The 15,783-nt window shown below is 44.2% G+C and overlaps 1 protein-coding gene and 1 long non-coding RNA gene across 3 annotated transcripts; one reads left to right on the forward strand and one right to left on the reverse strand.

Annotated features, from left to right (window-relative positions):
* Nucleotides 1-2,932: 2,932 nt before the first annotated feature.
* Nucleotides 2,933-7,659, reverse strand: LOC112980522 (uncharacterized). The gene is made up of 2 exons (XR_003258449.2): nucleotides 6,949-7,659; nucleotides 2,933-3,752 (listed from the first exon to the last, which is right to left on the reverse strand). It is a non-coding gene; the product is annotated as an uncharacterized LOC112980522 (long non-coding RNA).
* A 294-nt stretch (nucleotides 7,660-7,953) lies between these two features.
* Nucleotides 7,954-14,179, forward strand: TARDBP (TAR DNA binding protein). 2 transcript variants are annotated; one of them, XM_064525592.1, is made up of 6 exons: nucleotides 7,954-8,110; nucleotides 8,479-8,731; nucleotides 9,503-9,666; nucleotides 10,848-10,988; nucleotides 11,715-11,885; nucleotides 12,282-14,179. In XM_064525592.1, the coding sequence occupies exons 2-6, from the start codon at nucleotides 8,494-8,496 to the stop codon at nucleotides 12,810-12,812; spliced, it is 1,245 nt and encodes a 414-aa protein (XP_064381662.1). In that variant the 5' UTR covers nucleotides 7,954-8,110; nucleotides 8,479-8,493; the 3' UTR covers nucleotides 12,813-14,179. The 2 variants fall into 2 exon arrangements, with proteins under 2 accessions (XP_064381662.1, XP_064381664.1); XM_064525594.1 differs by having other exon boundaries at nucleotides 7,957-8,110; nucleotides 8,482-8,731.
* The last annotated feature ends 1,604 nt before the right edge of the window (nucleotides 14,180-15,783 follow it).

Genomic DNA, 15,783 nt, shown 5'->3' on the forward strand with positions numbered 1-15,783 from the left:
CTCCCCAGGGCCTGAAGAAATTATTTTCGTGGCTTATCCATAAAGCTGGTCTGGGTAGGGAATGTATGGAGTAGTTTAGTGTGCTCGTCAGGATGGCTGTATGTTGGTGACACTTAAGGAGTTTGAAGGCTAGAAGATAAAGATACTTAGTCAATCAGGACTGAGGTACACCAATAAAGACATGGAGACTTGGAAGTGTACTGTAGAATTGCATATGAGTCTTGAAAACAACTGATTTTTTTTCTTTTTCTGTTTCCACAAACAACTTACTGCTAAGCAGAGTTTATGGTGATTGGAACCACAGCAGCAATGACAAAGAGAATTAAGGAGATGTAATGGATGTATAATCTTTGGGTTCCTGAGATACTAAGTGTATTGCAATGCCAGCACAGTAAATAACTCAGTTATTAATATATTCTAAAATTAGATCAAGCAAAAACAGCATTAAAAAATACTGAGACAATTCCTGGCAGAGAAGAGAGATTACTGAAAAGGTTTGAGTAAGTGCTGTGAATGGGTGATTGCCAGGCTGGGAAGCAAGCCTCAAAAAGCATGGAGACTTTGTCCCAGAAGCTGCCTTGCATTCCTTGATTCGGATCAGCTGCAAGACAAGCCTCACCACGGGTGCTGGCAGAGCCAGACATGAAAAGAACAAGCTCTACCTAAAGCCAAACCTGCCAGCTGCTGCTTTGACAGCAGGAATTGCGCTGCATGTTTGTACTCCAGGAACTCACAGGGCAGAGTTACACAAATAGTAAAGAAGTAGTAATCTGGCATGCAGCAATTTAAATATATCAGACTAACCAGCTGAAAAACTAACCTTGGGTTACTAGTAGCAGCTAATAGAGTGAGGTAAGTTTTGGATCCAAATATTCCTGAAAAAGGAAGTGAAGAACCAGATGACCTAGAGTGTGCTTCTATGCTCTTTTCCACTTCAGATTTTCCATGCCTATTTTTAGGAATGGAAATCTGGATTTTTTCTTTATTGCTAGAAAAGGGGAGAGGGAAGAATATCTAAAGCAACTGACTCCATTCCTAGCAAAGAGACTCCGAAACCTGGGATCTTGCCACCCCTTCTAAGCTTTCCTAACCCAAGCTGTGTGTTGCAGAATCCCTACAACTCCTCCAGGCTTGCCCAGCTCCATCTCAGCAGTCCCCTCCAGGTGTCAGCCTTGCACTTCGCATGAGATTTTCTCCCCTCAGCCAGACCTGAAGTGCTGTGCGCAGTGGGGATCCTTAATAAGAGATCATCAGACTTTTTAATATTAAATGCATTCCCTAATTTGATTTCAGGAAAAATGCTGAAATACCATACCCCTACCAAGCCTCCTTTACAATTGCAAAACTCTCAATGCCATTTTTACAATTGCAAAACTCTCAATGCCATTGTGTAAGGGAGGGGATCTAAATGGGCCCATTAGCTTTCTACAGGCTGTATCTGCCAAGAGAACTGTGAACAACTGCCAGCCCCAAAACAGTTCAGCAGCCAGCACTTTCACTTAAGTTTTCTTTTTTTAGGATGTAATTGACATGACTGTCCTTTATTTGGCCTTAATTCCTAACCACTTCCCAAGATACTAAAAGCTTCTGCTCTCCTCTGTACTTTTGCACGTAAATCAGTGCTACGCTAAGATTTTTCTCAATTGGATTTCCTGGTGGTAGAGCCCCTGGAAGCTAGAACAAAGTCAAATATGTGCAGGCCTATCACATCATCCAACCCTGCTCTGATTTCAGGATTAAGATTGCTGGCAGTGCTTTTGGTTGGTTTAGGACTAGCACTGTGACAAAGGCATCAGAGGGATAAATAGACATTGTCAGATGCATTTGTAGCTGTAGGATTGGACAGTGTGTGAGTCTGGATGTCAGAAGTACATCCCTTCAGGATGTTGCTGATGTTTATGATAATCGCTCAGAAAATTGCTACAGATCCTTAGCCAGGTCAAATTTGTGATGTATTAAAACTGTATGTGGGCAAGAACAGTGACATCAATTGATACAGGGGTGAGGGAGGTGTCAAGAAAGATATGTGGCATGTGTAGTAGAAGTTTGTTTAATATGATGTTTGGTTCAAACTTCACTGTCTTTCACTTTTGTGAGTAGAAATTAGCATCTCAATAGATGGGCTGGTGGGTTTGGAGAAGACTGGGCTGAGCTCAAGTGTTTAATCCCTGTAGTACGGGCCACTGTAGAGCTGTTGGGTAGCAAAAGTTTTCAGTAACTACTGAGCTTGGAAGGCTTGAAATACAAGCTACTAATGGGTAAAAAGGTCTGTATCCTATTAACTGTTCTGACACAGCCAGCTAACATAATGAATACAGTTTCCTACAAGGTCATTCAAAAAGCTTGAGTGTTTCCAGACTTTTATAGCTGTTAGGAGAAGGTTTGTCATGAAAGCACAGTTCTGGGTGTCAGGTGTCACAAGTTTTCACTATGGACTTTGAGCATGAACTCTGGCAAACTGGCTTGCCTCAGCACCTCATTTTCCAAACCGTTGCATGTAATTTTAACTGATCAAAATTGGATTAATTGCATTATAAATGTAAGGAGACTAAAAAGAGCTAAGAAAATTCAGAAAGGGAAAGATAGAACTGTCACCTCTGGCAGTTTTGATGACACAAAAAGTCCATTTGGTCACATCTGGTTGATCAGCAACTTTCACCACTCATCAGGAATGACTCTGTTCCACCTGCACTGGTTCTCTCCTGTGGCTGTCAACTATTTCTCATGTAAAGGTCTCACTCCTCTTTCAGAATTACCTGTATTAAGGCAAATCATGTGTTCTCTTACTTTCTTTGTTGAAAGTCATTTACATAAAGAAGCGCAGAACTGAGATGATAGATAACTGTGGGAAGGAATGCAGAAATATAGATGAGACTGGAAATTTGGGTGGGCCCCAATTTATGGTGCACAGCCAAAGATCAAAGGTCTGATGTCATAGTAAGTCATTTATATTGCAAATGATTTAAAATAATTGAAACTCATATACATTAGATTTTGCCCTGCACATCCATTTGACATATTTTAAGTAGACAAAAAATAGATTTTACATAAATCTTCAGTAAATGTATTTTAAAAAACACCAAGCAGACAGCACAATGAAACCATTTTAAAAAGTCTATTGGTCTTACACCTGGGCTCCTGCTTCAGTGTGCATGGTTCAAAAATTGCAAAATACCCCACCCTGACTATCTGCCTAGTCCTCAGAAGAGAATGAAAAAAACAAAAATCCCAAACAAAACTGCTTTTGAATAGATCCAGCCACAGCTGTCATTCATGCTATTTCAAATCTTGCAGGAATAGTTGCTACAGCTTACACGAACTTATCTATACGTTTGCCTTTGAAGGAATTTATTTCTAATCTCCTGTGTAAATATTTGTGTTTGTACTCAGTATTTGGGATCTATCATACAATGACACTTGCAAGTTTAAGGACATGAAGTTAACTCTCTAGCACAACTCCCAGTCTGTGCTTTAGTCCTTCAGTTTGACAGTCTGTGCTGACAGAAGTTCAGTCTCCTATGCTGGGAGTTACTGCACAGTATAGCAAAAAAAAAAGTGTCTGAATCCCAGCTCCAGTACGCTGTATGAGGCAGCAAATTCCCCTGGAAGTGTCCTGCCACGTCTTCATCATGGATTAGCTCTGGGAACTGACCAGATACCTCTGAGAATCACCGGCAGAATTTCTTCCCAGGCTCTACTGTGGCTGGTCCAGAAGGACTGGGGAAGCAAGTTGCAGACTGCTTGAGGTGACTCTGCCAAACAAAACAGAATGAAGTTGATTTTTGCATTCTCTGTGTACATGATGCAAATGTTTAAGTGTTCCCACAGGTACTGATCAAACAAGAAGGTGGAGATGTCACATGCTACACTGCTGTGCTTTGTACTCCGATTTCAGGTTTCTAAGGGCAAGGCTCCTGTATATAAAGACTCTCAGAATGACTAACTCCACTAACATAAATCCTCCAACCATGCAGCCTATCTGCTCCTAATTCTGCAGGCTAAAACAAGTGGTTGATAGTGCATGTTAGCCATGCTATGCCTGTCTGTTAGCTGGCGTTTTCCTTGGACCTGGATCACACAAAACAGGGAAAACAGGTCCCCAGTGCACTGCTCTGGTGTTATTGTGGGCAATGTTTTCTGCTTCAGTAGGTGAGAATTGGCAACTACACCAGCAGGAAGCTGTAAGAGAAAGTTACAGCTGTGCTGCTGCTCATTAATACAAGAGAGCTGTTTGGGCTCAGGGACTTGCAGTCGTCAGAGACACTGGGAAAGGTCTCCTGCTCCTGCGGCTCCCACCTCCTTTCCAAGGCTATTCAGAGGGCAGAGACAAAGGCAGCAGTCGGGGTCAGCTGCCCACAGTGGCTGCGGAGCTCAGGGGCTCACAGGGGCCTTTCGTCACCGCTGCTGGTTTCCCCATTACTGCAAGAAATTTTTAGTTCCCAACAGAGCCCCCACCCAGGCCCATCCCACTGCATGCGAGGGGCTGGGATTGCTGGGCAGAAGCTGGGACAGCACTGCATCTGGGGAGCTGACCCCAGCTGTTTCAAAGAAACTGAATCTAACCAGCCTCACTTGCAGCCAAGTTCATTGCCTCTTCTGGTTGCTGCTTGTCATGCTAATGTGCAGCATCTGTCTGGTGGTAAAGCCGGTGGCAGCAGTGACTATTTGTAATGTGTCAAGGAAATATGGCCAAAGCTGTTTTTGAAACAGCTGCTAGGGTTGAAAGGAAACAGAACAAGAGGCACTGAGGACTTCAGAGGGGGCTCTACAAAAGCCAAACATAAAAAATATGAGTTTTCTTGGTTTGCTGAGAGCTTAAAAGCCAGATCAATGTTCTAGTCAGTTTTGGAAGAGCTAAGCAGTAAGGATGTGAACCCAAAATGAACATGGAAACTCTGCCCCTTTAAGAATGAGGACTAAGCCATCTCAGGTGGATTAAAAATGAGGTAATTGAAACCATGGCTCTTTAGGATCATGGGAAAATTACTTCAAATTTTTCAGGATGTAGCTAAGGCTGCGTCAACTAAGGGGATTAGGAGGAGTGTTATTGCGAGAACAATAGACTAAGTGATCTTTCCAGGTACTCTGTCAGGGTTGGAATCTGCTTACTTTGTTTAAGGGAAGCTTTTCTGTAGTAGTTGCTATGTATCAGTAATTTTTTATACTGATAACTTGCAAATGAAATATCTAAGCTGAATAATGTTTGTGATCCTGTTATAGAGCTACTGCAGAGCTGATGGGAGACTGGGCTCATCAGCATTTAAAGTTTTTTTTTTTTTTTAAAAAGCACAACTTCCCCCCTCCCCCCATTCTCTTTTCCTGAGGGTTTGGTACGTAACACCCACTACTGTGGGTTCCTGATGGAAATGTAGACCTGGACCTTATAGCCTAATCTAGCAGCAGAACGCTACTAGCCTTGCAGGTGGTGCTGGGACTGGGGCTTGCAGACTCCCTAAGCCCAGCCTGTGTGTATGCGCTGCCCATCTGTTTAGGAAGGGGCTAACAAAAAGGTCTGGTGAGATGGATGATCTGTACTGGGGAGCTCACGGTGAAGGTCCTTGATTGCTTTTATTCTATTACTGTTTCCCCTGTCTGTGTACAGAAAGCACTATGTATGGTAGGTATTACTGAGGAGGGGAAGAGGCAACTATTGCAAATGTGCCTGTGGTTGTGGTGAAAGCTTCTTCAAAGAGGAAGGGAGAAAGATGAGTACTGTAAAACACTGACTCTTGTTTGTTTTGTGAATGGGTTTTCAACTGTAGTTAGGAAAATGAAATATTACTAATGTTATTCCTCCAAGGGAGCAGCATCTCCTTTCCTATGATATAGCACCTGTTTAATTGAAGGCTCAGACAGTTTTAATCTACAAAGAGAAATAAATAACTGAAGGGTGTCCTGCTCCTTTAGGCAGTGACATTCAAGATGTGCTTTATTTTGCGCACAGGGCAAGGAAGGTTCTGCTTAGGTATGAAAAAGTAAGTTGATTGAAAGGATGCAGCCTGCTTTTGAGCACAGCCCCAGGGACGTGGTGATAACAAATCTTTTTTCCTGCTAAATGTATTTCTAATGAGCTGCATCACAGTGAATCTAATGTTTCTGTATTGCTCAGACTGTTCTGCAGGGTACATTTGTTTCCATGTCAGGAGTGGGAGAGGGGAAAATACAATCACCTTCCTTATGCTCAAAATAAAGCAGGAGAAACTTGATGTGAAAAAGACTCTCACTGAATAACGGCGAGAGATGCAACTCATTAACTATTGGCAAAAACAGGACAGATTCTGACCACACTGACAGGCTATCATTCATTAAACCCTCCTGCTTTTTACTGATCTACCTAAGACTACCAATAGGCCCAAGCATTTCATGTTTTTCAGTACCCACAGCAGTTGTTGTTTGTTATCCTAAGGTTATATTTAGATGCCCATTGATGCTGTTTTTCATCCCTGAGTGCTTTTGGGAGGGTGAACAGCTGATCGTTACAGAGTTTGCTTGTACCCATGAGCACACTTAACCTAGAGCAGCAAACAGTTACTGTATCGCATTTTGTTTTGTGCCTGTGGGCACACTTAACTCAATATACGCGATGGCTAGTACCACGGTATTGCATTTGTCTTCACCCATGGGCACTCTGAACTGCCAGTGTGCGGGAACTGGTGAATTAACTAGCTGCATGCCCGCTGGTGTATTACTTGAAGGGCAACACTATTGCTAATTGCTTAACTTAAATCAAATTATAATGCCAAGTAACAGAGGGAAAGGGCTGCAAGAATCCCAGCTCTTGCAGAGAAAGGACAGTCGCGTTTGTTTAACTCTAGGCTTGTTTGTTGCCAAAACCGAGGAACAAGCTCTTGGGGCAAAAGTCTCTATTGTGAGTAACTGTTGTTCTTTCTCTGCCCGTTTTGCAGGCAGCAAGCTGCAGCGAGCGCATTGCTCTCCCCAGGCTCTTACCTGCATGAAATCTAGTTCAGGGTTGATGCTTACTCTGCTCATTAGTGAAATTACCACCAGGTGCTTTGCTAGACAGAGGTCACTTCGGCTGAAGGCCATGGCAACCTCTTCCAATAGCACGATAGCTAAACCAGAGCTTTGACCCGAAATGGTGCAGTGGGTAATGTCGGCAGGCTGCAGTGACCAACCACTCAGTCCCCACGGCGTGTTCAAACAGCACCGGGGACCTCAGCGCTGACTTGGCAACGTCCAAACGGGGTTTGGGATGCGTACTGTGGACGGGTGGAAAAAGCAGGAATCCCAGGGGAACGCCCACGCCTATGAGGAGCATCGGCTCATCTCCTCGGCCTCACTGCGCCTAGCCGGGTCCTCCCGGAGCTCCGCCGGCGCTCTGAAGGGAGATGAAATGAGGAGGCTGAGAAGTCCCACGGGCGGAGATGGGCTTGGTGCCAGCGGTGCTGGCAGCCGGCTGCGGGGATCTGCAGCGGGAAGCTCAGTCCCGAGCAGGGCTGCAGGTGAAGGCGAGGGGCTGAGTTACGCTTTCCTAGCAGAAACTGCGCCCGTCTTTACCGGTGGGGTTTTTTTTTAAACCTGTGCACGGAAGCCCGAGCCTGATGGGCACGGGAAGCCCGGGACACGTGCACGGCAAGGGGGATCAGGTGAGGAGGGGCGTCGGGGGCCCGCGGGCCGCGTTTGGCCGGGCTCCGGGTCACTCACGGCTGCGGGGGGGGGGGGCGCTCCCCCGCGGATCCCGCCGCGGCGCCGCTCCCGCCGAGGCGCCTCTTCCCACAAGCCCCGGCGCCGCGCTCCCGGCACGCTCCGCGCATGCGGCAGGGCCGTACCACCGCCCCGCCGTGCGGGGGTGCGGGGGCAGAGCGGGGGCGCTGTCCACCTCCCGCCCACTTCCCCGCCGCCCCCGCGGAGCCGGCCGCGCCTCGGCCGCAGCCAGGGCGCCGCGATCCCGCGCCGCGGCCCGGCCGTCCCCGCTCCGCTGCCCCCTTCGCCCCCTCCCCGGTGCGGAATGGTTCGGCCCGCGGCCCGGCCCGGCCTCTGAGGAGGGCGGCGGCCGCCATTTTGTGCGGAGCCAGCGGCGGGCAGCGAGGGTCGGGCGGCGGCGGCGGCTCCCGGGCGCGGTGACCGGCTCCCGCAGACGCCGCGGCCGGTGAGCGGGGCGGGGCGGGCGGGCGGGCTGGCTTGTGGGTCCCCTGGGGGCGGGGGTCGCGCCGCGCCTGGAGGCCGCTCGGGCGGGGCCGGGAGGCCGCTCCCCCCCCCCCCCCTCCCCCGGCCTCGGCGCGGGGTCCCGTCCCCGCGCTGCCCCGCGGCGGGCAGGGCCTGGATCGGCTCGTCCCGCCGGGTGGCGCCGGGGGCCGCTTCCCCCGGGGCCGCGGCGAGCCTGGGGCTTTAGCACCGGTGGATAAAGCGTCTCCGAGTGCCCCGTAGAGAAACGGCTGCGTTCGTGCCCCGAGGCCGGGAAGGTGAAACAAAGGGAAACGTAGCGCCGCGGCTTATGCCTGTTCTTCGCCCTTGCAGCAGCTCCCAGCCAAGATGTCGGAGTATATCCGGGTGACGGAGGACGAGAACGACGAGCCCATTGAGATCCCCTCGGAGGACGATGGCACCGTGCTGCTCTCCACCGTGACGGCCCAGTTCCCGGGCGCCTGCGGGCTGCGCTACAGGAACCCTGTGTCCCAGTGCATGCGGGGGGTGCGGCTGGTGGAGGGCATCCTGCACGCCCCGGAGGCCGGCTGGGGAAACCTCGTCTACGTCGTGAATTACCCCAAAGGTCTGTCTTGGTTCCGTCAAACTCTTTCGTAGGAGCAGGCTTTTACAGTTCAGAGGTTCATGCGTTTTGCTGGTGATTTAACACAGCAACGGTATTACGTTGTGTTGAACTCTCTGGTTTAAAAAAAATCCCTGAGTTTAGTCACATATTCGCTCTGCAAGACAAATTCGACTTCATCAAGCTTTCAGATGTAAGTTTTTAACTCTATAGCCATACAAAGGACTTTAATGACAGAGCTCTGTCATTATACTTGGAGAGGTTTATAGTCATACAGAGTTCTTCTGGACTGCTGTGTACTGAGATCTCTGCGCACTCACAGATGCTTCTCCTCATGGCATAGTTTGGGCCAAAAGCACCATTTAAAACAGAAATCTTTGGGGGAAAAAGGAACCTGAAAGAAAAAGGAAGGAAATAACCTAAGGAATTTAGTTTTTAATTAAATGCTTTTGTTAAAAGTTCCTGTTTTCCCCGTGTGCTCTTAGGAATATGCTGTTGGATAGTACTTCAGTAAACTGATCCAAAACAAACTCAATCAGATTGTATTTTGGAGGAGGACATGAATGTCGACTGTTCTTGCTTCTCTCCTTCTACTTGAAGACAGTTGGACATGGATTATAATACTAAGTAGCAGCAGCTAGCATGTATTCCTGTGCAGTTAATACTTCTTTATAGCATGTTCTATCTTTTTATACCATGCTATTCATGATCAGTGGAAGTAGCTTTCTCTTGAGAGTTGTGAAGATAATTTCTAATATGCATCTTTATGTTCAGATAATAAGAGAAAAATGGATGAAACAGATGCATCATCAGCTGTGAAAGTGAAACGAGCAGTACAGAAGACTTCGGATTTAATAGTCTTAGGTCTTCCCTGGAAAACCACTGAACAAGACTTAAAGGAATATTTCAGTACTTTTGGAGAAGTTCTAATGGTGCAGGTAAAATTCTTTTGCAGTTTAAGTAAAGAGAGACATTATATGAAATTTAGTCTTCTGAAGAAGCCAGTAGAAGACAAACAGAGCAGTATAAACTCAAAGCAGGTCTGAAGCTGTGCACCTGTTTGTGGGTGGTATTTTGTTCCATGAGCTTTGTAGCTCTAGGCTTGTGTAGGTACAAATAGTCATGAATATTACTGATTGGGGCAGGGGCCATTCATATAGATCTCCTTAATGGGTCCAGAGTTTAAGGGAGTTTTAATTTATATTTCTGCTTTTAATTGTTGCAGCTGAATATGCATATGTTTATATATGTACGTTAGAGAATTCAAGATTGCTGTGGTCAGTGTTTTACAAGACTGACAAATCAGGGTGGTTCTAAACTTCAAAAGAAAACTTTACTAAAGTCATTCAGTAGCAGCATGCTTCATGCTGCTGGGTACTTTATTATCACTGCGTAGTCACTACATACACAAGACTTAGTCTAGAGCGCTCATATTCTACGTGAGCCATGAGCATGCGATGCCACGGAGCTGTTGCTGTTCCGTCAGCACTGATGGCTTGGGGACCTTGATGGCCTTAGTTGCTGAGGTCAACAGGGCCAGGCTTGAACTCTTTGAGGGGAGAAATGAGGACTGAAGCAGGCTTGTTTTCTTCTGTCTTTCTCTTCATACTTGATGTTTTTATGCTATTTGTGCCCCTCCCAAAAGGGGGCTCTCACCTGGTCCTGATAAACTTCTCTTGTTCATCTTTTGTTACTTGCATCCTCCTATGTGAACTAAGCTTGCCTTTGCACCTTTGGTGGTCACACTGCTTACCTGTTAATTCAAAACCCTTATACAGTGTGTCTGGCTATGCCATCACAGTGTTACAAAACACCTGCTATTATTTGTGCTATTCTAACATGCTTATATTTGGGTTCAAGGCAAGCTAATACTAATTATATCCTGATTAGTGCACTTTTAATTTATAGGTATCACATGTCTCTGCTTTAGCTACATGATATTGAGGTCATTTTTCTAAGAAATGGTAGACCTGTACAATGAGATAAACAAAACTTTGTGTACTGTTTCCAGTGATCTTAACATGAAGGTTGATACAGATGGCTGGTAAATAGCATGTCGTATGTCAAAAATATAAGTCCACGCTGCAGCTGTGATCTAAAATGTCTTTTTTTCCTTTAGGTTAAGAAGGATATTAAAACTGGTCACTCAAAAGGTTTTGGGTTTGTTCGGTTCACGGATTATGAAACCCAGGTGAAAGTAATGTCTCAGCGACACATGATAGATGGAAGATGGTGTGACTGTAAACTTCCCAATTCTAAGGTACTTTAGTTTTATTTTACATACTCAAAAGTACTTTTATAGCAACTGCATTAAGTGAGCAGATGAATAATCCACTTTTGGATGTGGCTTTTTAGTCTGTGAATAGACAGGGCAGGTGAGAACAAGCGGGAGGGTGGAGAGCAGGGAGTGAATTAGAAGTGCTGGGAAAACAGCTGGTTATATTGCGGAATAAGTACTGTTGAAAACCTGAAAATAATGTGATATTTTAATGTCCAACAATACCTGCCTGCTTACAAGAGTAAGTGGAGAATAAAGCAGGCAGGATAAATAAATTGATCAAGATCACAATGAGTATCTGGTCAAATTGGAAATTGAACCCAAAACTTCTGTCCATGTGTGTACTTCCGGTGTACGTATGCAGATGCAGTCAGTACTGAAAAATGACGTATCCCATTTTGCGGTACATACTTCTGCTTCTGGAACAGCCTTATAACTGTTCTTGCTGTTACTCCTGCATCTGTTTCCCTGCTGCCCCTCTCCATCAGTATCAGGATACAAGAATGTTCTCTGAACATAAGAGCTTCTAAGTTTTACACTTAGAAAGTTAAGTTTCTAAATCTTCACTCCTCAAACAGGCTAGATTAAAAGGGACCTGTATGTTAAAGTAACTTGGTCATATTTATTTCTCAAAGAAAATCGTCTTTTTTTTTTTTTTTTTCATTCATTCATTATACTCTTCCCTCCCCCCTGCCCAATTCAATTCAGCAAAGTCCTGACGAACCTTTGCGTAGCAGAAAAGTGTTCGTTGGGCGCTGCACTGACGACATGACCGCAGATGAGCTCCGGCAGTTCTTTGCCCAGTATGGAGAAGTGGTAGATGTCTTCATTCCTAAACCCTTCCGAGCTTTTGCCTTTGTTACATTTGCAGATGATCAGGTAAGTGTTAAAATATTTTAGCCTCATACGTAGACAACTTCTTTTCAAAATGTTTCAGTAGCTTGATTAAGCATTATTTATGCAATTAAACGTGGAACACTTTTTGTCCACTGTCTTGAGAATTCCAGTGGTATTAGCTTGGTTTGATTTATTTGAATTGTTTAAGGTTGCAGTTTTCAGATGCCGTTGTACATACAGATTTTTATACTGCAGTTACTGCAGTAGTGAATGAGAAGGTAAATCACTTCAGATTGGAATAAGTATGCCTATGCTTCCTTTGCAGGTTAACTGTCTGTTCAGAATCGTGTGTGTGCTTATTATTATTGTTTTGACACTACTACTGTTAGGGGGAAAAAAAGTCTAACCTATATTTAATTAATCCCTTATTTTTTATAGGTTGCCCAATCTCTTTGTGGAGAGGACTTGATCATTAAAGGAATCAGCGTACATATATCCAATGCTGAACCTAAGCACAATAGCAATAGACAGTTAGAAAGAGGTGGAAGATTTGGTGGTAATCCGGGAGGCTTTGGGAACCAGGGGGGGTTTGGCAACAGCAGAGGAGGTGGGGGAGGGCTAGGTAACAACCAAGGCAGTAACATGGGGGGCGGTATGAACTTCGGGGCCTTTAGCATCAATCCTGCCATGATGGCAGCAGCGCAGGCTGCGCTGCAGAGCAGCTGGGGCATGATGGGCATGCTGGCCAGTCAGCAGAACCAGTCTGGGCCGTCGGGAAACAACCAGCCTCAAGGCAACATGCAGCGGGAGCAGAACCAGGGCTTTAGTTCAGGAAATAATTCTTACGGCGGTTCCAACTCCGGGGCAGCGATAGGCTGGGGTTCAGCGTCGAACGCAGGCTCTAGCAGCGGGTTTAACGGAGGCTTTGGTTCGAGTATGGATTCCAAGTCGTCAGGCTGGGGAATGTAGACACGGTGGGCTCTGATACTGACTCTGTGGTGGGAAATCAAAATTTTCTAACTCATGGTAAGTATATACTGTAAATTACATATATACTAAAATTTTCCAAATCAATTTGTTCAATGTGCAGTATATTCAACAGTATTTTTGACATTTTTCTTTTGTAAAAAGAAAGGTTAAAGGAATTTTATAAGTTTTGTTACATAATTTGTTGGAATATTGAATGTTTGGAAGTGGACTGCTGTTTGCCTGATGGGTAAACTAACACTACAATTGATAGGAAAGGTTTCTCCTGTAATATTTTATCCCTTGTTTCCTGGCTACCTGAATTCTTTGCATGTTCAAAATGGAAACCATTGGTCAGAAACAGCATTCTCTCCCTCTTGTTTTTAATTTGATCCCACCATAAGAATCTCCAAATGCCCCAGTTGGAGAACCCAGTGTCGTTTTTGTTTGTTTTTTTTTTTTTCTTTTTTTAACACTGTCTCCCCTCATACTAAAGTACGATATGAAGGCTTCATTTAATCTCCGCAGTTCATCTCATTTCAAATGTGTATGGAAGAAGCACTTCATTGAAAGCAGTGCTGTAAATATTCTGCCTTAGGAATACTTCTGTCTACATGCTTTCTCATCCAAGAATACTTCATCACACTGCACATGCTGCGTCTTAGACGGTGGGTGTTCCATTTTTATCCGCTACTCTTTATTTCATGGAGTCGTATCAACGCTATGAACGCAAGGCTGTGAGATGGAACCAGAAGGCTGTTTGAACTTTTGAAACCTTGTGTGGGATTGATGGTGGTGCCGAGGCATGAGAGGGCTGGTATGTGCGAGATAAAGGAGAGAGCGCATGCAGAGACCTGGTGGTGCATTATGGGATTTTATTTTACTTGGCGAGATGTCTCTCAATCCTGTGGCTTTGGTGAGAGAGTGTGCAGAGAGCAATGATAGCAAATAAAGTACGAGTGTTTATTGCATTCAAAGGACATCCACATGTGGAAGACTTTAAGTGGGTTTTATACCTAGTTAATCAATTAGTTGAATGTGTTATGTGAAATGAATATTTGTATTTTTTTTCCCTTATGTCAACTGCTGTGAATGCTGTATGGTGTGTTTTTTTTCTGTTAATGATATGTAAGTGTGGTAATGTGAACTGAAGATGATGGGGTCTGTGATGAGAACATTGAGCTTGTGGTGTGCTTTGCAGTAGCTCTTGTAGCAGAGATCACTAGCGAGCTCAGTGTGCCTCCCAAGGGTGGAAGTTCCACTGTCTGTAAGATATCCATAAGAATGCTGTTTGCTGCAGTTCTGTGTTTGGATGCTTTTTATAAGATTTGTCATTGTAGGAAATTCTTAAATAAAACTGATTTAAGTAATATGTGTCTTTGTTTTGCAGCCCTGAATGCAAAGAATTCATAGCAGTTAATTAATTTTACCCTTTTGAGATGAACTTCTGTAAAGTGTTTTTGCAGTAATTCAGTTTGTTTCAGATAAGCATGCTTTAAAAGTTGACAAGTCAAACGGAGCCACCACTCATCATGTACCTGACACCCAACTTTAATCCACTGTATTTTTGCATTGTTCAGTGATACGTAAATATCTAAAATCCAGTTCCCACAAGTTTGGGTGTCTGCACCTAGAATGGTAAGCAGTTCCCTCCAGATTACATCTTTACCAAGGAAAGTGTGTTTTGGGGGAGGGCTTTTTTCTTTTGGTGGAGATGGGGTTGGGTTTCTTAATGAGAGGGGAAAGCAAACACTTATTGTCAGATATATTTCTGTCCAGAGCATCTCCTTTGGGGATGTATGTTTGAAGAACAGAAACATGTGACTGTATTTTTAGACCAGTCTGCCCAAGGGAAGTTTGGTTCTGCTGCATTTGTAGCCCAGAAGAAAGTGATAAACCCATGTTTAAAACTAGGCACAGGAAAGTATTTTTCAGCTGAATAAAGCATTAATTAATGTATATAGACTTTGATAGAAGTCTTGTCTGCACTTGTAATAAACTCAGTTTTTAGAATTTTCAACTAAGAAGCTGTTTCTTCTCAGAGCAGGATATTTAGAAACTGTTGGAAGAGTATTTCCACTGATGGTGGGATCTTGAATAGCTTAACCTACTGGGACTTGAAACCCTTTGAAGCCTGATCAATATTTTTATACACCGTACTACTATGCTGTAGCTATGCAAGTTCTGAGTATGGATATTTACACAGTTTATTTAAATGCAATTATTAAACTTTTCAAGTCAGATCTCGATTACTGCATATTATATTAAGGCTTGTGACTAGGAGACCATCTAAACAGTGTCTAAAACTGCACTACTGTTAGTTTTCCACTTGAACTGCAATATTAAAAAATCAGCTGGGTCTCAATGTACATTTTAAAGGGTATAAAGAGAGGTTGTAAACACTCAGGCTAAAAAAATAATCCCACACTTGTTATTCATATCCCACTGCAAAAAGTTGCTTGGCTTTTTTTTTCTGCACCTAAGTCAGAATAATTTCCAAACTCTGTACCATCTGTGAATTTTGCATTTTAGCACTTGCACTATTACCAGCTACTTCTGCTGAGTAACACTTAAAAATGGTATTCTGGGACCTCCAAAGACTAACTGTGACATCCCTGCAAGGAACTTTATGGTAAGTTTTTGTGATTAGCATGGCTTTAATTTTATTTAAATTGTCTAAGTCCAGGTTTAGGTCTTAATGGGTTGGTTGGCAGCACTGAGTAGTCTTTGCTAATAATTTTAGCCTTTCCTGACCCTCAAACAAAATCCCTGAAAGTTTTAGAAGTATTTTCAAATTTTACTAATATTTAACTGCTTTGCATACTCTAGTGTTTATAAGTAAGTAAATAAAATACTATTGACACCATATGCAAGTGTTGAGTTTTTTTTCTTTAAGATTTCATATTCAGTATTTTACTTTCTAGATTAACGTAACTAAACAATGGAAGTGAGATGCAAGAAATGGGAAACACTT

Source organism: Dromaius novaehollandiae, chromosome 24 (genome assembly GCF_036370855.1).
Source record: "Dromaius novaehollandiae isolate bDroNov1 chromosome 24, bDroNov1.hap1, whole genome shotgun sequence".
Lineage (NCBI taxonomy): Eukaryota > Metazoa > Chordata > Aves > Casuariiformes > Dromaiidae > Dromaius > Dromaius novaehollandiae.